This window comes from Rhincodon typus, chromosome 1, assembly GCF_021869965.1.
Source record: "Rhincodon typus isolate 14 chromosome 1, sRhiTyp1.1, whole genome shotgun sequence".
NCBI lineage: Eukaryota > Metazoa > Chordata > Chondrichthyes > Orectolobiformes > Rhincodontidae > Rhincodon > Rhincodon typus.
This window is the reverse complement of record NC_063332.1, coordinates 10286905-10307852: the sequence shown is the minus strand read 5'-3', so window position 1 is coordinate 10307852 and position 20948 is coordinate 10286905. Positions and strand designations below refer to the sequence as shown.

The window sequence follows — 20948 nt, the reverse complement described above, 5'->3', positions numbered from 1 at the left end:
TTGGCCCATCAAGTCTACACTGATAAAAACTGCTCTAAATCTACACTAGCTCCATTTACCAGCACTTACAGGATCATAAAAACAATATAAAAATGGTTTTGTTACAGTGAGTGGTTAGGATCTGGAATGCACTGCCTGAGAGTGCAGTGCAACCAGATTCAATCATGGCTCTCAGAGTGCATTTGAATGATAATCAAAATTACCAGACGAGAGCAGAAAGCTGGCATGACTTGATGGGCTGAATGTCGTCCTTCTGTGCTGTAACCATTCAATGATTTGATCATTAATCTCCATTCACCATTCATTCAGGCAGTGAATTCCAAATGATGGTGGTTTGCTGCATCAAGAATTCTCTTTATTTTGAGCCAATTGTTCTGAATCCGTTTCTGCTGATTAGCAACTCACTTGCCGGTGGAATAAAGATTCGCCCTATTGACTTTGTTAAAACTACAGATTCATTAAATATCCCCGTTTTTCTTTAAGGGGAACAACCCCAGTCATTCTCCAGTCTCCAGAGAAAACTGAAGTCCCTCATTCTTCAACCTACCTCTGTTCTGTTTCTTTCAATTATTTCTTCATCCTTGTTTGCATGTTTTTCATTGTTGCAGGCCAGCATTATGCTGTTTACTCTGCCTAAATGAAGGTCTACTGCTAGAAAGAGGAGGCCAGAGTACAAATGCTGACCTCAATAGGAATTCCTTTCCTCAGAGCATCATCACTGTGTGGAATTCTCTTGCCCGGTGAGCAGTGGGTGCTGGATCATTGTTTAGGCTCAAAGATTTTTGATCAGTAAGGGAGTATTGGGGACGAGACAGTGAAGTGGATTCAATGCCACGGTCAGTTCAAACATGATCTTACTGAAGAGCGGAGCATGTTTGAGGGGGGAGAATGGCATTCTTGTCATAGTCTAACAGTCGGGCAGTTACCTGGTGACAGTAGCTGGAAGGTGACATGCATTAGTGAGACCACAGCTGGACTGTTGTAGTTTTGGTCCCTCACTTGAGGAGGGATATAATCGAATTGGAGGCCATTCAGAGGAAGTTCAGTGGGTTGATTTCAGAGATGAGAGGTTTGTCTTATCAAGAGAGATTTAGTAGTTTAGGCCTGTGCTGTCTGGAGTTGAGGTGAATGAGAGATCAAATTGAGGTACATAAGACGCGAAAGTGGATTGACAACGCAGACATAGAGGGGATGTTTCCTCTTGTGTGATAAACCTATAATAAGAGGTGAATTCACTACTCCAGATTGTGGTGGTTACTGGCACATTGAGTAAATTTAAGGAGGAGAAAGACAGGTTTTTAATTAGCAACAGGTTGAACAGCTATGGACAGCGGGCAGGAAATTAGAGTTGAAGCCAAGATAATGATCATATTAAATGGGAGAGCAGGCTCAAAGGGCTGAATTGCCCAGAACATTATTGGGTTTCAGGATTAACAGTCCAGCGATAATACCACTAGGCCATTGCCTCCCAATGGCACTGGGTAATACAGCTGGACAAGATGGTCTGAATGGCCTCCTAAACTGTAATCACCCTCTGATTTGGGAATATAGTAATGATTGAAGGACAGGAAAGGGAACTGCATCAGATAAAGCGTAACAGATGCACACAGCGACAGATAGCCTCTCATGCACGGTACACAACCACAACGACTTGGGTTTTCTGTTCAGTGTTGGTGGAGCAGGGCCATTAGCGGGAGGTGACGGCCTAGTGGTATTATCACTGGACTGTTAATCCAGAGACCAAGATCATGCTCTGGTGATTCAGGTTCAAATCTCACCACAGCAGATGGTGGAATTTGAATTCAATAAAATATCTGGAATTAAGAATCTAATGATGACCATGAATCCATTGATGATTGTCGGAAAAAAAACCATCTGGTTCACTAATGTCCTTTAGGGGGGAAAAAAACTGCCATCCTTATCTGGTCTGGCTTACATGTGGCTCCAGACCCACAGCAATATGGTTGACTCTGGGCAATTAGGGATGGACAATAAATGCTGCCTGGCCAGCAAAGCCCTCATCCCATTAACAAATTTAAAAAAAGTTTAGAGAGTGAAATCAAGAAGCACCTTATCTCACTCTTTGTTAAAGAGCAATGGAAATCTGGAAGCCTTTCCAGTGTGACAGCTGTAGATGCTCAGGGTCATTTCAATATTTGAGACCAATCAATAGGTTGTTGTTAAATAGGATGGCATGAGAATTTTTGGATTAAATCCAGAAGAGAAAAAAAAACCAGTAAAACTGGTGAATGAGACATACCGGTCCAACTCATCATCTACATTTCAACATGGATGTTCAGTACAAACAGTGTGTTCATTTCCAAGTATTATTGTTTTCTTTTCTGGCTTGTTTCCTCTGGGAGGACATGTAAATGCAGTTAAGCTGTCTCACAGCACCAGGGACCCGGTTTCAATTCCAGCTTCAGGTGACTGTCTAAATGGAGTTTGAACATTTTCCCCGTGTCTGCGTGGGTTTTATCTGGGTGCTCCGGTTTCCTCTCACGTCTAGAGATATGCAGGTCAGGAGGATTGGCCACGCTAAATTGCCCGTAGTGTCTAGGGATGTGTAGGCTAGGTGGGTTAGCCATGGGAAATGCAGCGTTACAGGGACAGGGCAGGGGAATGGGCTGGGTGGCATGCTCTTCGGAGGGTCAGTGTGAATTCGATGGGCAGGAAGGTCTGCTTCCGCACTGTGGGGATTCTGTGATTCTATAAATGATGGGACAGTGTTGAGAGAATACATAAGAACGAGGAGCAGGAGTAGGCCAGCTGGCCCGTTGAGCCATTCAGCAGGATCACGATTGATCTTTTTGAGACTCAGCTCCACTTACCCACCCATTCACTATAACCCTTAATTCCTTTACCGTTCAAAAATCTATCTATCTTTGCTTTAAAAATATTCAGCGAGGTTATGAATGGCATTGCAGCCAAAAAATACACCTCTCATGGCAAGCACTCTCCGCTGGTAACACAGATCCAGAAAGTTCAACCTCAGATTTTGATAAAAAGGACTAAAGCTAAAATTTCAACATTAAAGTTCTGGTTTATGATGTCCTGCTGGTTTATTGACTGCATCTAAAGCCTTGCAGTCCTTAGCCATGTGTAACAGTTAACATAACAGGGATAAAGTAATGCAAGTCCATAAAAGGCAGAGTGTTATTTCACAAGATGTTTCTCCAAACGAACAGGAAAGAGTTAATCACCAGATAATTTGTTTCGGTGATGTCGGTTGAGGGGTAAGCATTAGACGACACTGAAGCCCAGAGTTGTTATACTGCAGAAAGAGGGCATTGGGTCTGTACCAGCTCTACAAATGAGCATCTCAATTTGTGCACTTCTCCCGCCTACTCCCCACAATTATTGTTTTCAAAACGGCAGTCTAATTCCCATTCGAGTGACCCATTCAAACTTGCCTCCACCACAGGATTCTAGACGTTAACAGCTCACTGTGTGAAAAAAGATATTACTCCTCATATCACTTTTGCTTCTGTTGCTATCGGCAAGTTCGAATGCCTGGATGGGTGCAGCTCCAAGAACAGTCAGGAAGCACAACACAAAGCATTAGCGCCCCTCCCACCATCTTAAACGTCCATTCCCTCCATCACCGACACTCAGTAGCAGCAGTGTGCACCATCTACAAGAGTATAGAATCCCCACAGTGTGGAAGCAGGCCATTCAGCCCATTGAGTCCACACAGACCCTTCTACCCTACCCCTGTAACCATGTAATCCACCTAGCCTACACATCCCTGGACACTACGGACAATTTAGCATGGCCAGTCCACCTAGCCTGCACCTCTTTGGACTGTGGGAGGAAACCCATGCAGACACGGGGAGAATATGAAAACTTCACACAGACAGTCACCCAAGGGTGGAATCGAACCCATGAACCTGGTGTTGTGAGGCAGCAGTGCTAACCACTGAGCCACCGTGCAATAGAAATCAGCCCATCAAGGGTCATTCAAAACCTTCCAAACCCACGACCACTTCCATTTAGAAGGAAAAGGACAGCAGACACATGGGAACACCACCACCTGCAAATTCCCCTCCAAGCCACACACCATCCTGACTTGGAAATATACTGCTGTTCCTTCGGTGTAGCTGGGTCAAAATCTTGGAACTCCCTTCTCAACAACAGTGTGGGTGGACCTACACTACATGGACTGGACTGGGTCAGGAAAGGAGCCCACCATCACTCTCTCCAAGGCAATAAGAGATGGGCAATCAGTGATACCCAGATCCTGCAAAAAAGATGTTAAAAACACTCCTCTTCAGAACAGGGTCAGATATGATCTTTTACATATGTTTGAGGGACCAATAGGGCCTCCACTTACCATCCCAACAAGGAGCCAGCACTCCCTCGGTGCTGCACCTTTTTTCTTTATTCATTCATGGGATGAGGGCATCACTGGCTAGGCAGCATTTATTGCCCATCCCTAATTACCCAGAGGGCAGTTACAAGTCAACCACATTGCTGTCGGTCTGGGGTCACATTAGGCCAGACCAGGTAAGGATGGCAGTTTCCTTCCCGAAAAAGGGCATTATTGAACCAGATGGATTTTTCCTGACAATTGATTCACAGTCATCATTAGATTCTTAATTCCAAATATTTTTATTGAATTCAAATTCCACCATCTGCTGTAGCAGGATTCAAACCTAGGTCCCCTGAATGTTATCTTGGTTTCTGGATTAACAGTCCAGCGATAATACCACTAGGCCATCGCCTCTCCTTGAAGGCCAGCTTAAGATTTTATTTGTTTAAAATCTTGGGAGCCATTTGATTTAGAGGTGAGCGTTCTAGCCACTTCGGAATGGTGAATCGATAAGATGAACGAACTGAGTTGTGGCAGAACGCTCTGTGACTCAGCCGATAAGACTAAGGAGTTAAAATTAAGATCTCCGTTTCAACAGCGTCAAGGTTAGAGGCAGAGCAGCACCCTCATGAAACAAGGCTTGAAGAAAACTGATTATAAAAGGTTGCCGTAGAAATCTGACCCACGTCTTTAGCAAATCATTGAATCAGATCTTTCATATTTACCTCATCTTCCATTCAACCCTTCACAACTGATGGATGACCTCTGCTGCTGGCCTTGGCCTTAGTCTTTCAGCAGGGCTATCACTGCTGTAACATTATCCAGCAAATGCATGCCTGTGACTTCAGGATTTCACTAATGGCAATAACCTACTCAACCTTCAATCTCGCGGCTCTGTGACATTTGCCAAACCGCCCACGAGTAAATTGCAGCTTACTTCCAACCATCAGTAATTCTCCATTTATTAATCAGGATAATGGTTGAACCCATCACCCTGGCAAGCTCCTTTTTCTAAAAAAAAAATTAAAATCTGCTTGAAAGCACTTTGTGTCACTGGAGTCTCAGAATAGCCATGAAAACATTTGTTTCATAACAGACACATTCAGAGGATTAAACTTTGTCCCATATCCCTTTCTCGGCCCTTTCGCGGCAGTGATGGGGATGTGGAGGAGCAGGAAGGATTATTCGTTCAAGTTACATACATTTGTCATCTGTCCTGTCTTTTACTACAATAGGATGTTGTTCATTCTCGTACGGGATGTGGGCTTCGGGCTTCACTGACAAGGCTAGCATTTGTGACCTGTCTTTAGTTGCCCTAGAATGAATTGGCTCTCTCTCGGACAATTCAAGAATCACAGAATCTGTAGAGTGTGAAAGAGGCTATTCACCCCATCAAGTCCTCCGCAAAGCATCCCACACAGACCCAGCTCCCCCATCCCATTCCCTGTAATCCTGTATTTCCCATAGCTATCCTGCACATCTTTGGACTGCGGGAGAAAAACCAGAGCACCCGGCAGAAACCCATGTAAACGTGGGGAGAATGTGCAAATTCCACACAGACAGTTGCCCAAGGGTAGAGTTGAACTGGGGTCCCTGACACTGTGAGACAGCAGTGCTAACCACTGAGCCACAATACCATCCACTGTGGTTCTGGAGTCACATATTATGTTAGCAGATTTCCTTCGCGCAAGGGGCATTGGTGAATCAGATGGAGTTTTTATAACAATTGACAATTGTTGCATAGTCATTAGATTAGTTATTCATTCCAGATTTTATTAAAGTCAAATTTCACCAGATGCAATGGTGGATTTGAAGCCACATCTCCAGAACGTTAACCTGGGTGTCTGGATGATTAATCCAGTGACATTGCCATGACTCCATGATGACAACTTGAGGTACAATATTTTGCTGTTGTGTTTGCTTTATTCCCTCATAGGATGCGGGAGTCGCTGGCTGGCCAGCGTTTATTGCATGTCCCTAGTTAGCCTTGTGAAGGTGGTGGTGAGCTGCTGTAGTCTAATAGCTGTAGGTTGACCCACAATGACATTAGCGTGAAAATTCCAGAACTTTGACCCAGTGATGCTGAAGGAACAGCGATATATTTCCAAGTGATTCACTAATGTCCTTCAAAATCTGCCATCCTCACCTGGTCTGGCCTACATGTGACTCTAGACCCACAGCAATGTGGTTGGCTCTTAACTGCCCTCTGGCCAATTAGGGATGGGCAATAAATGCTGCCTGGCCAGCGATGCCCTCATCCCATGAATGAATAAAGGAAAAAAAAGTCAGGATGATGAGTGGCTTGGAGGGGAACTTGCAGGTGGTGGTGTTCCCATACGTCTGCTGCCCTTGTACTTCTAGATGGAAGTGGTCATGGGTTTGGAAGGTGCTTTCTGAGGATCTTTGGTGAATTTCTGCAGTGCATCTTGTAGATTGTACGCACCGCTGCTACTGAGTGTCGGTGGTGGAGGGAGTGGATGCTTGTGGGTGTAGTGCCAATCAAGCGGGCTGCTTTGTCCTGGATGGTGTCAAGCTTCTTGAGTGTCGTTGGGGCTGCACTCATCCAGGCAAGTGGGAAGTAATCCATCACGCTCCTGACTTGTGCCGTGTAGATGGTGGACAGGTCCCCAAGCGTAAAAAAGACCAGGCTGGCATTGCTCAGGAACAGCGGGAGATGGTAGTGTAGTGGTGATGTCACTGAGGGAACATTCCTGAAACCTAAGATCATGTTCTGGGGAATAAAAACAGAAAGTTTTGGAGAAACTCAACAAGTCTGGCAGAATGCATGGGGAGAGAAACAGAGTGAACAACTTAAGCTTTTGTCAGAATATTCTGGGTACATGGGTTCAAATCCCATCAGATAGTGAAATTTGAACTCAATAAAATCTGGAATTAAAAGCTGGGCCAATGGAAGCTGTTGTCATAAAACGGCATCTGGTGCACTAAAATAAAACAAGAACAATGGATGCTGGAGATCTGAAACAAAAAGCAGTAATTGCTTGAGAAAATCAGCAGGCAGCATCTGTGGAAAGAAAGCAGATTGAATGATTCGAGTCCAGTGACTCTAAATCAGAATTGATAAAAGTTAACTCTGCTTTCTTCCCTCAGATGCTGCCAAACCTGCCGAGTTTCACCAGCAATTTCTGTTTCTGTATCTGGGTTACTAATGTCCCTTTAGGGAAGGACATCTGCATTTTTATCTGGTCAGGCCTACATGTGACTCCAGACCCACAGCAATGTGGTTGACTTCTAACTGCCCTCTGGGCAATTAGGGATGGGCAATAAATACTGACCTCATAAGTAATGTCCACTTGCCATGAACATGCAAAAAAAAATTCATATATGATTGAATATACTCTCAGTGATCATATGAAGAATTTGGAATTAATATTAACATAAACTAATGCATTTCTTGGACTTTAAGTCCTTGTATTACAGTAGAATTGATGTTTATCACAGTGCTCCATATCAAAAAAAAATTCTAAAAGGGTCCAAGGGAATCAAGGGTAATGGGGAAAATGCAGGAGAGTGGACGTGCGGAATGTGGAATCAACCCTATGGAATGGTGCAGCAGGCTTGAGGGGCTGAATGACATCCTCTTTTTCCAACTTCTTATTGTTTCTTATGTATAAACCATGGGGGGAGCAATATCCATTGGCCCACTGGCAGTGCGTTTAAAGATTTTCAAAGATGTATGTACATGGTAGGCACAGGCATGATGGGCTGAAAGGCCTCTGTCTATACTGTAACTTCTCTATGGTTAATCTGCAACCTGTCACTAGCACATAGAACACTACAGCATAGGAACAGGCCTGTCAGCCCACCATGTCTGTGCTGACAATAATGTTGTGCTAAACTAATCCCATTTGCTTGCACAGGGTTAGTGTCCCTGTATTTTCTGCCTAAATGCCTCTCAAACCTTGCTGTTGTATCCGCTTCTACCCACCTCTGCTGGCAGCAGGTTCCAGGCACCTACCACCCTCTGTGTAAAAAACTTTCCTGGCACATCTCCTTTAAACTTTTCCACTCGCACCTTAAACCTATTCCCCTAGTATTTGACATTTCCAATCTGGGAAAGAGACTTTGACTATCCACCCTATCCATGCCTCTCATAATTTTACAGACTTCTATCAGGTTGTCCCTCAGCCTCCGACACTCGAGTGAAAACAATCCAAGTTTGTCCAACCTCTCCTTATAGCTTGTACTCTCCAATCCAGACAACACCTTCGTAAGCATCTTTCGTACTCTCTCCAAAGCCTACATATCCTTCCAGAAATGCAGCAACCAGAACTGTGCACAATACTCCAAATGTGGCCTAACCAAAGTCTGATACAGTTGCAACATGACTTGCCAACTTTTATATTCATTGTTATGACCATTGAAGGCAAGTGTGCAATATTCTTTCTTTACCATCTTATCTGCTTGTGTTAACACTTCCAGGCATCAATGGATTTGGACCCTCTGGATATCAATGCTCCTTAGGGTCTTGCCATTTACTCTATACTTTCCTCTTGTATTTGACCTCTCAAAATGCATCATCTCACACTTGTCTGGATTAAACTCCATCTGCCATTTCTCTGCCCAACTTTCCAGCTGATCTAAATTCTGCTGTATCATTTGCTATCCATCCTCATTACCCATAATTCCACCAATTTTCATGTCAGCTTCAAATTTACTAATCAGACCACCGACATTTTCATCCAAATCATTTAAATATATTACAAACAACAGAGGTCCTAGCACTGATCGTTGTGGAATATCTTATAGACCTGCAGTCAGAAAAATGCCCCTCCAGAATTACCCTCTGTCTCCGAGGGCCAAGCCAATTTTGTATTCAATTTGCCAACTCTCCATAGATTGCATACACTTTGATATTCTGCACCCACCAACCATGAGGGACACTGTTAAATGTTTTTGTAAAGTCCATGTAGATAACATATACTGCCCAACCCTCATCAATTATCTTTGTCACTTCCTCAAAAACATGATCAAATTTATGAGATAAGACCTCCCCTGCCTGAAGCCATGCTGACTGTCCCTAATAAGTCCATTCTTCTCCAAGCGCAAGTAAATCGTTGCATAACATTGAAAAAGTATTTTGATACGTACTTGCGATGCCAAGGCATTTGAGACTATGAGCCCAGTGCTGGACATGAGGATCAGAATAGTTAGGTGGTTACTTTTGACCAGCATGGATGTGATGGGCCGAAAGACATTTTCTGTGCCGTAGATTTCTACGACTCTATGACTCTTGCCACCTCAAAACCTGTCTCCTTATGCCTGGGAAGGTCGTACCTCAAGATTTTATTTGATTCAATTGCAAAGAAAAAGGGAGGTACTTATGCTGTTCAGAAGTTTACTGACAGTGTGGTATGTGTCCTCAATTTAATTGTATGAGCTATCATTGCAAATGCATCAATCGTTTGATCTTCTGCTGGATCTCTTTGCCCAGCCATTCGTGGCAGTGAGTGAAACTATTATCACCAACACTTTTGTATCCTGAGCTTATGCTAACATTCTCCACTCTACGATTCATTGAAGCTCTTAAACCTATGATGGGAAATGATCAGGTTGGTCATAGGCAAGTTGACTGCCACAATGGACGTTTTACATCCCAGCAGGCACAAGTTAAAAATTATCTCAATATTATCCTCTGGGATAAAAGATATTTAACTTGGTAAAATATTTGTAAAATTAAAATTTTGTTTTCAAAAATCTGTACTCCACAACATAATTTTAAGCCTGGAAACTCGAGATGGAGATTTTTTAAAAATTGTTTTGGTCGCAAAAACAGGAGGCCAGATGATTTTGTGAATGACAATAGATTGGGAAAGGAGGAGATGCAATGAGACTTTGGTGTCCTTGAACACGGGTCACTGAAAGTAAGTGTGCAGGTGCAGCAGACAGTGAGGAAGGCAAATGGTTCGTTGGCCTTCATAGCGAGAGAATTTGAGTACAGGAGCATGGACGTCTTGCTGTAATCGTAGTGACTTCACCCCTGGAATACTGGTCTCCTTACCTGAGGAAGGATGTTCCTGCTATGGAGGGAGTGCAGTGAAGGTTGACCATGTTGATTCCTGGGATGGTGGGACCGAGCCAGAAGAGAGACAGGATTGGTTACAAAGATATTCATTGGGGTTTAGGAGGATGTGGGGTTCTCATAGAAATCTATAAAATTCGGACAAGACTTGACAGGGTAAACCACAGGAAGGACATTGCTGATGAAAGGCTCACTGTTTAAGGATGCAGGTTAAACCATTTAGGAGTGAGATGAGGAGAAATTTCTTCACCCAAACAGTGGTTTGCCTGTGGAATTCACAATCACAGGAAGTGGTTGAAGCCAAAACATTGAATCTTTCAAGAAGGAGTTAGATATCATTCTTAGGGATAAAGAAACCAAAGGGTATTGAGGAGAAAGGATGCTGAGATGACCATACCGAATGGTGGAACAGGCTCACAGGGCTGAATGGCCAATTTCTGCTCCTATTTTCTATGTTTCTACACTTATATTTCAAAAGGTAATAAGCAATATGGAAAACAAATGCAGCGAAGCCTTTGGTGAAGAGATGACAGAAATCTTTGATGGTGGTCTTCCCTCAGCTGTAGCTGAGTTGAAGAACTGCCTCCAAAACTGGATTTCAAATCCCACTCCTGAGAGTTCAGCACAAAATGTAAGGTGACACTCCAATGCAGCATTGAAGAAATACTGTACTATCAGGTGCACTCCACTTTAACCAAGCTCCCATCTTCCCTTTCAGCTGGATGTAGAAGATCCCATGAGACTATCTGAAACAAGAGTGGGGAGTTCAACCCAGTTTTCTGTCAGCAATTAAAATCAAGAGTATTTGGTTATTGTCACACTGTTGTCCATGGAAGCTTGCAGCATAGAGTAGAACATAAGAACTACGTCCTGGAATAGGCAATTCAGTTTACTCATGGCAGATCTTGTCTGGGCCTCAATTCCACTTTACTGCCTTATCCCAGTAACATTTCAACTCATTACTAATTAAAAATCCATCGACCTCCTCCTTAAATTTATTCAGTGTCCCAGCGTTGACCATGCTCTGTGGTAGTGAATTCCACAGATTCACAGTCCTCTGAGAGAAGTAATTCCTCCTCATCTCCAACTTAAATCTGCTACCCCATATCCTAAGTCTCATTCTAGATTGCACTACATAAGGAAACATCCTTTCTATGTTGACTTTACCAACCCCTTTTATCATCATCTATACCTCAATTTGATCTCCTCTCATTGTTCTAAACTCCAGAATGTATAGGCCTAAACTGCTCAATCTCTCCTCATTAGACAAACCCTTCGTCTCTGGAATCAAGCCAGTGAGCCTCGTCTGGACTACCTCCAACACAACTACATCCATCCTCAAGTCAGGGGACCAAAGCTGTATGCAAAACTCCAAGGAGAGAACCTTTTGGCAATGAACAATTTCTTCTCTTATGTGATTGTTAGGATTTAGAATTCTTCACCCAATGAGCAGTGAGGGCTGGTTCATTGAAAATAATTAAGGCAAAGGTGGACAGGTATTTGATTGATCAGGGAGACAAAGGGTTACGTGGGAGGGCATTTCAGAATCAGATCAGCCATAATCTTATTGAATAGCAGAGCAGATTTGAAGGGCTGAAAGGCCTCATCCTAAACAGACACAGGTTTTGAGTCATACAGCAGAGTTATAGAAATCTACAGCACAGAAAAGGTCTCCTCCTTCTGCTTCTATATCTTGCTGCATGTTTATATTTTCTACATTCCCCTACATAGACTATGCTTCCAATAAGAGATGTGAAGATCTCTGAGATGTTCCCAGGTCAACAAAAAGGGCAAACGTTTGTGTTTCATTCTACTCAATGGCGCGAAATAAACTGTCATCTCATTATTACACATAAAACAGCCAGAACTTTTGACAAAGTATTGACCAGCAGTCACAAATCAAAGGAAGGGATGTTGTTGGATTCGTCATTCTACGTTTTATTACATGGAATTTTGATTTCATTTGGTCAAACCTCTTGATCACTAATCCTGTCACAGACCAATTTTGCTATTACATCCCAGGAGTTTAAGTGATTCTGGATATTCCTGGGAGCTGCTATACAAATGGAACATCTTTCCTTCAAACAATGTGAAGATATGGAGGTTGTGTTGACATGCAAAGATGTTCCTAAGTCATCTTTTTGTTCTGCGAACTCAAGCAAGTTTGTGAATGAAAAATGCTCCAGGAGTAATAATCTTGGTGGACATGAGAATCAACCCTTCCCTTTAAAGTTTATGACAATTCACTCGAGGAATTCCATCAGATACCTACCCATCACGAACAGCTTCCTTCTTCTCCAGGTCTTGAATGACATCCAGTAAAACTTTAATGGTTTGCTGGCTAGTCTGTAGGACATCCTCCATTGTCTGTAACCGGGACTGGAGAGATGTGATCTCGTGCTGCGTGGAGCAACCTGACTTGGCTCTTTGTTTGCCCGCTGCACGCGGCATCTCCTTCAGATCGTCCTGAGGATTTTTGCGACTGGGCACCAGTTCCAGCGAGTCATCAGGACGTGACAGCGGGGGTCCCGAATGGCTGGACTGGATGGCAGGTTCTCCACATTGGGCAGAAGTCTTTGAAGGCAGTTGCGATGCCTCGCCGTGCACTGGGGACAATCCTGATGGGTTCGGAGTCAAGGGGCAAGGTTCTAATTGTTCAGTCCGATTGGAAATACTAGGCTGTCTGGGGCTGGTTATGGATGCTGGGCTTTTTAAGCAGGACTTGCGGTAGACACAAGGCTGGTCCTTGAGGAGAGGTTGACTCATATTGTAGAACTCAACCTTTCTGGGCTCGGAATGGTTACTGTCCAAGTCAGAGGTCGGTGCTTTTAATTTGCTGCATGCCCCTGGTCTCAGTGAGAATTGATTGGTTGGGGTTTCTTTGGAAGGTGGTGGACTTGCCTTGGAGTTTAATGAGCATGATTGGATGGAAGGGCTTTGTGAATGGACTGCGACGTCACTCTTTGCTGCACAGTGCTGCCCGGCTATCAGTGTTTTGTGGTCCTGTTCTGTCAGAGTGTCAGGTGTGTCTTTGCAAAGCGTAGCCTTGTCCTTAACGCGAGGAGATACAGTCGAGCCATTAGGGCTTTGGCCATGAGCATCCTCAGACGTCCGCTCACTCTGCTGAGAGCTCAAGGCTGGGTCGGGATCCGCGCAATTACTCAGCGGCGCTCCGGCCCTCTCCGCTCCCCTCCCGTTGATGGCAGTGGCTCTGTTGACGCCCTCAGGTTCTCCTTGCTCTTCCTCCTCCTCCACCTCCTCACGAGCGTCAGCCACCCTCGTCTCCCCTCCCACCCCAGGCAGGGGAGCGGACGGTAATGCTAGGCCGTCCTGCCGTTCGCCTGGCTCACCAAAATCGCCGACGCTTTTGCTCCGGAACCGGAACGCCCCAAACTGCTTCTGGAGGCTGGGGGAGGTCTGAATGGCGGTGCTCGTGCAGGCTTTCCGGGGATTGGGAAGGGTCAGGGAGCACGGCCGCGCCTGCTGCCAGTTCCTCTGGGAGTTTGCGATCGGTTCCGTCTGCCTGTCAACCTCCGGCCCCTGAGCAGACGTCTCGGGGGTCTTTCTGCCTCCCGCTTCATCAGGACCCTCAGCAAGATCCTTGAAGCGAACCTGCTGGGTCTTTTGACGCCTCCGGTGTTGCCTCCTCTCAGCTTCCGATGAGCCCGCAGGATCCCTCTTAAGTAGGACAGATCTGACAGTCATGGTGTGGTCTGAGTTGAAGTGGACACTCGAAACCAGTGAATGGTTTGTTTCTTTACTGACCATTATCCCCCGGCCACAACAGTTTGGAGAGAAATGGAAGTATTCACCACTTTTCCAGGAGGCCTCAGAATCCTGGGCTTCCAGTTGGATGAGAATGAACAGGTGACTCTTGAGCCACATCTGCTACTGGCCAAAAGGCACAGTCCATTCCCCAGCAACTCCCCGCAAAAACTCCGACTTTCCGAAGAGTTATGGGATGCTCGGGAGAAGCACACAATTCATCACACGTCACCCGAGGAGGGAATTGTTAGTTCCAGGCCCTAAATCTGTGAAGCTGTCGGCGTTATTTGGCTGCAACGTCACTGAGAGAGACATTCCCCAACCTCTCAGACACCTCCCACCCACCTGAAGCTAGGGGCAGCTGATCAGGCGCTGGGTACGTCTGAGGTCTCTGCTCAACAGCTCCACCCGATGGAAGCACTCAAACTCTGCCACGAGGGGACGAGCAGGTGAAGAGTGTCGTGACGCCCCTTTCGGTCCTTCCTATCCCCCGTGCCGCATGCCTCCTCTGAGCCCCGAGGGAAGCAAATCGACTCGACTCTCCGGTAGGCACCACCGTGTCGGCGAGGGCATTTGTCCGTGCGGTGAGTTCGGAGATCGAACTGTCGACTGTCCCTGTGCAGGCAGTGTGACTGGTGGAGCGCTGTCATCTTCCCCTCCCTCCCTGCCACGCTTTGACGCACATTCAAGTTCAAACCGGCTCCATTACTTCCAAGCAGACCCTGGGTGAGCTAATTCCCTCCCGTTGTCAGGTTACGATGTCTGGATGCCAGGCAATTGCAGTGTCAGGACCTAAATGGGTAGAAGTGAAGGGACACAGCAGACATTAGTACTCACGACACACATGTCCTGAAAGCATTTCAGAAGCAATTGACTAGAAACTTGGTACAGCCATCTCAAACATTGCTGCATTGCCCCTAATTTTTTTTTTTAACTTTGAGTTTCTAACCACATTTCTGAAGTCATTGTCAGGAATGTAGCTGACCTGGAACACTGTTTGTAAAATGTGAATAGATCTCCCAATACAGCTGTCCGCTCTCTCTTCCACCCTATTTCCTGACTCACTGTGAGGTTCTTGCCAATGGACAAATCTAACTCCCATCCTACGATCTGATCTGTGTCTTAGTCCTGTCTCACAGCCAAAACACAATTGACTTGTTACTTACCATCTGCACAGTGAGACTGTCTATCTTGAATGGCCTTGCCCCAATTCAGTCCAAAAGTGTTGAGTCACATGTGCATTAAGGGAAAGGCTTCATTCTTTATAAAGATTCACTTTCAAGAGAGTTTCATTGTTCCGTTTGTGTTATATGTTGTATATCTCAGAGCTATGCATTACATGTAATAGATTCTATTCACAGTGGATTAGAAGAGTGGCATAGTGGTTAGCACTGCTGCCTCACAACAACAGGGACCTGGGTTTGATTCCACCCTCGGGTGACTGTCTGTGTGGAGTTTGCACATTTTCCCCGTGTCTGTGTAGGTTTCCGCCAGATGCTCTGGTTTCCTTTCACAGTCCAAAGATGTGCAGTAAATTGCCCGACAGTGTCCACGGACGTGCAGGCCAGGTGGATTAGCCATGGGAAATGTGGGGTTACTGGGCTCAAATAGCGGAACTGGGGCAGGGTGAGGGTGGGATGATCTTTGGAGGGTTGGTGTGGACTTGATGGGCCTGCTTCCACACTGTAAGGATTCTATGATTCAATGCTAAATTGTTGTCACGTGCAGGCTAGGTGGATTAGCCATGGGAAATTTAGGGGATAGGGTGAGAGGTTGGTTCTGGGTAGGATGTTCTTCAGAGGGTTGATGTACACTCAGTGGGCTGAATGGCCTCTTTCTGCACCATCAGAATTCTCCAACTCGAATGTCTACATCATACTTCAGGTCTGCCATCCAACAATTTCCACCATTTGTTCAGAGTTTTTCAGGCTTTTTCCAGGCTTAACCAATCAAGCACAGTGAGCATCAGTCATAAACAGTCTCATGTGATCAAACATGGAGCAATTGAGTGTGACAGTTTGTAAAACAAATTCTAATCACAGAATATTTTAGCTGTGAAATGACTCATTCCATCATTTTACCTTTGGAAAGGCATTGTCGTAGATTTGGAACATTTTGGAGATTTTCAGAGTTATTCATATTCGAATCAATTCCAGATAATTGTATGAGATTAATATTTTGAAACATTCAAATTTTATGTATCCAGAGTGAATGAGGTAATTAACAAACAGATAGGAGACACAGAGAGAAAGTATTTCCATTTCTTTAGGGAATCGAGGACTTGGAGGCAGAGTTTCAAAATAAAAGCTAGACTGAAGTTATGACACACCTCCAGGCACAAACTTCATTTGAAATTTGGGACTATTTTGCCCAAATATTACATCAATAATTCCAGAAATGTTAACTCTCTTTCTCTCTCCGTAGATGCGTCCAGACCTGCTGAGCTTTTCCAATGATTTCTGATTTTGTTGCTATCCTTGCCTGGTCTGGCCTTCGCAGACACAGCAATGGGGTTGACTATTAACAATTAGGTGTGGGCAATAAATGCTGGCCTACCCAGTGTTTCCCTCCTCCTGTGAAGAGAGATAATAATTTAGAAAATATCATGTCAGACATGATTGAATGGGTAAATGGACTAATTCTGTTCTTATATCTTATGGTCTAAGATCAGGCAGAGTCAACTTGGTTTTTAAAAGGAAAGTTGAGTTTGGTTAATGCAATGGAGTTATTTGCGAAATGAAGATGGATAAAGGGGAACCTGTTGATGTGGTACACCTGGAACTTCCAAAAGGCATTTGATAAACTGCCATATCATGTGTAATGTCACAAAGCAAGAGCTCATCATAATATAAGCCTGGATAAAGGGCAATGGGAAACAGACAGCAGGAATAAATGGAATAATTTTCCAATTGACAAACTGTAATCAGTGGAATGCCGCAGAATACAATGCCAGAGATTTAACCATTTACAATCTGTATTTGTGACTTAGAGTTATAGAGATATGCAGCATCTGGAAACAGACCCGTCTGTCCAACTCGTCCATGTCAACCAGATATCCCAAATTAATCTCGTCCACTTTGCCAGCATTTGGCCCATATGCCTCCAAACCCTTCCTATTCATATACCCATCCAGATGCCTTTTAAATGTTGTAATTGTACCAGCCTCTACCACTTCCTCTGGCAGCTCATTCCATACACGCACCACCCTCTGCGTGAAAAAGTTGCCCCTTCGGTCCCTTTTAAATTGAAAGAAGGGACTGAATGTATGGTGGCTCATTTTTGTTAATGATGCAAAGATAGGTAGTGAAATAAATGATCAAGACGATATGCAGAATCAACAAAGATAATAGATTAAGTGAGGTGGGCAAAATTTTGGTAGATGAAGCATAATGTGGACAAACTCGTCCACTTTAGCAAAAGGAAGAGAAAAACAACGTAGTATTTAAATATGGAGAGACTGCTAAACTTACCGGTACAGAGGGATCTGATAGACGAATCACAAAGCATTAGTATCAGCAAGTGATTAGGAAGACAAATGGGACATTTGTTACAAGCATTTATTACAAGAGGAGGTATCTATAAATGTAATAAAGTTTACTAGCTGTTGTCACCGGATCTCCCTTGATTTGCCTCTTCTCAGTGCCAAGAATTTCTCCACCAGCCTTCATGTGTCTAAACAGGCAATTCCCGACCCCCAGATCAGGTCTATAGCGAGACTGCCTTTGGAGTACTGAGTGAAGTTTTGACCTCCTTTGAAAGGACATAATTGGATTAGAAATTGCACAGAGAATGGCCATTAACTGTTTCACTGGATATACGAAACTATTTTATGAAGAAAGGTTAAACAGGTTGGGCTTATAACCATTAGAGTTCAGAAGGATGAGAAATCTATATCTTATTGAATGATGTAAGATCCTAACTGGGTGGATGCTAAGGAGATAACTTCCCTTTGATTGGTTTGGTGGTGGGAGTGCAGAATGATGGGAACCACTTTAAAAATGAAGGAGGACTAGATAAGGAGAATTTTCTTCTCTCGAAGAAGATTGTTAACCTTCAGAATTCTCTTCACCAGAGAATTAAAGCTGGATCTTTGACTGTATGATGGAGTTTTAACCATCAAAGGAGCGAAAGGTTATAGGAGAGCAACCAATAAAGCTGAGGCCACAATCAGATCAGTCTTGATTGTATCAAACGGTGGAGTCCTATCAAGGGACTGAATGCCTTCTAATTCTTGTGTTTGTGCATTTTCTTATTTCTTGTTGCTCAGCCAATTTTGTCATCATCCAGGACAAAGCAGCCTGCTTGATTAGCCATTTATTTCTTTTAGCATTAATGCTTAGAAGCAGCAGTGTGCACCATGTACAAGATACACTCCAGTAACTCACCAAAGACTGCTTCACCTTCCAAGGCACAACTGCTACCATCCAGAAGGACATGGGAACCCCACCTCTTGCAGGTTACCCTCCAAGGCATTCACCAACCTGAGTTGAAACTACATCACTGTCTACATCATCCTTCATGGTCAGTGGGTCAAAATGCTAATATGCCCTCTCCAACAACACAATGTGAACTGAAGTGGTTCATGAAGGCGGCTCACTAGGGATTGTCAATAAATAGCAGCTTTGCCAGTGACCTGCATGTCCCATGGACGAATCAAAGGAAGGAATGGCGGAAAAAAAAAACTCGCTGTTCCCTTAGGGATCTTTTGATATGCCTGAGAAGAGTGCATTGAGTATAGAAGTTGGGAGGTCGTGGTGCAGCTGGACATGACATTGGTTAGACCACTTGTGGAACACTGCATTTATTTCTGGTCTCCCTGCTGTTGTGATGTTGTGAAACTTGGAAGGATTCAGAAAAGATTTACAAGGATGTTGCCCAGGTTGGAGGGTTTGAGCTATAGGGGGAGGCTGAATAGTCTGGGGCTTTTTGTCCCCGGAGCATTGGAGGCTGAGGAGTGACCTTATAGAGGTTCATGAAATCATGAGGGGCATGGGTAGGGTGAATAGTCAAGGTCCTTTTCCCAGGGTGGGGGAGTCCAAAACTAGAGGGCGTAGGTTTAAGTTGGGAGGGGAAAGATTTAAAAGGGACCTGAGGGGCAAATTTTTTCATGCAGAAGGTGGTGCATGTATGGAATGAGCTGCCAAGGAAGGTTGTGGAGGCTGTATATAATTACAACACTTGAAAGGCATCTGGATGGGTATATGAATTGGAAGTGTTCAGAGGGATATGGGCCAAATGCTGGCACTTGGAACTATATTAATTTAGGATATCTGGAGTTGGACCGAAGGGTGTGTTTCTGTGCTGTACATTTCCATGACTGTATGACTCGAAGAGGTAGCCTTTCATTGGCTTACAGCTGGCAGGGGATAGATCCTCCTGATGCTTCAACAAGATTCCGTTACTGATATGGGGAGGTAGGTGGTGGTAATGTTACTGGACTAGTAATCCAGCAGCTGTGCTGACATAGGTTCTGGAGTTATAAAGCTACTTTCATTGATGACTATTATCAATTCCTATTTAAACAAAAACTAAATCGATCTTGCTTGCTGACATCTTTTAGACAAGGAAAGTGTGTCACTTTTAGCTGTAACTATCCACATGTGAATCCAGAACCCAGCAATGTGGCTGAATGCTAACTGTCCTCTGGCATGGTCTAATCAGCCATTCAGTACAGTCAAGGATGGCAACACCTCAATAAAGAAAAGCAGTTTCAGATTAACTGGTTGTATTGTAATGTACAACGCATCACAGTTTCCTGGGGCAAAATGGACAGATCAGAGGGACTTTGTTCCACCCATCTGTTACTGTAGACTCGCAACTGGCAATAACCATCTGAGTTGAAAGCCATTCATAAAAAACATTCATACAGCAATGGAGAGATAATAGTGTGGAGCTGGAGGAACACAGCAGGCCAGGCAGCATCAGAGAAGCAGAAAAGCTGACGTTTCGGGTCGGGAACCTTCTTCAGAAAAGCTCTTCTGCAGTTCTTACTATCTCCCCATACAGCAATGAAGTCTTGCTTCAGTTGTGTAAAAGCTAGGTTACATTACACCGGGAGTATTGGGTGTAGTTTTGGTCTCCCTATCTGAAGAAATATGTTATTGCCATAAAGGGGATGTGGCAAAAGTTCACCAGACCTGATTCCAGGATAGTGGGACTGTCATATGAAGGGAGATTGAGCAAACTGACCCTCTGTTCTCTAGGTTCTCAAAAAATGAGAGGTTATCTCATGGAAACCTACAGAATAATTAAAGGGAGAGACAAAATATTGCAAAATATTGTCACTCCTGGTTAGGGAATCTAAAACCACACAGCACAGTTTAAAAATAAGGGGTATGCATGATGAGAGACATTATTTTACTCAGAGGATTGTGAATGTTTGCAGTTCCATGCCACTGAAGGCATTGGAGGCTCAGACTTTGAGTATGTTTAAGTTTTGGTTGACTATCAGTGATCAGTGGTGTAAGGGGTTATGGGGATCAGGTGAGTAAAAGGCATTAGTCATGATCATATTGAATGACAGGGCAGGCTAAATGGGCTGGCCCTTGTTCCTATGTTCTGTCTCCAAATTGTTAACTACTAGATCAATTACTGTAACTTGCCTAAAGAAATCCATTTGGGATTGCCTGATTGAAGAGCAGCTGTTTATAAGGAATTAATTGAATCCCACTGCTGAATCATGAGTTCTAAGTAAAATTCAGGAAATTAGCTGTCTTAAGTACATAGTTACAAGACCACTGCCTTCCACTTACCATAGTGAAGATAGTTCTGCTGCAGAATGGGTTTTATTTTTAAAGCTGAATTCTTGAATGCACAAGATATAATCACAAG

At 44.1% G+C, this 20948-nt stretch overlaps 2 protein-coding genes across 2 annotated transcripts in view; one reads left to right on the top strand and one right to left on the bottom strand.

Annotated features, from left to right (window-relative positions):
- Positions 1 to 20948, top strand: part of LOC109931733 (dedicator of cytokinesis protein 1-like) — a 1067415-nt gene that overhangs the window by 474036 nt on the left and 572431 nt on the right. The window lies entirely within an intron of this gene.
- LOC109937874 (INSYN2B protein-like) overlaps positions 1 to 20948 on the bottom strand; it is a 121288-nt gene that overhangs the window by 66278 nt on the left and 34062 nt on the right. The window contains exon 2 of the mRNA XM_020536368.2: positions 12625 to 14909. Within this exon, the coding sequence (XP_020391957.2) occupies positions 12625 to 14237 (1613 nt within the window). The 5' untranslated portion in view covers positions 14238 to 14909. The remainder of the gene's footprint in view (positions 1 to 12624; positions 14910 to 20948) is intronic.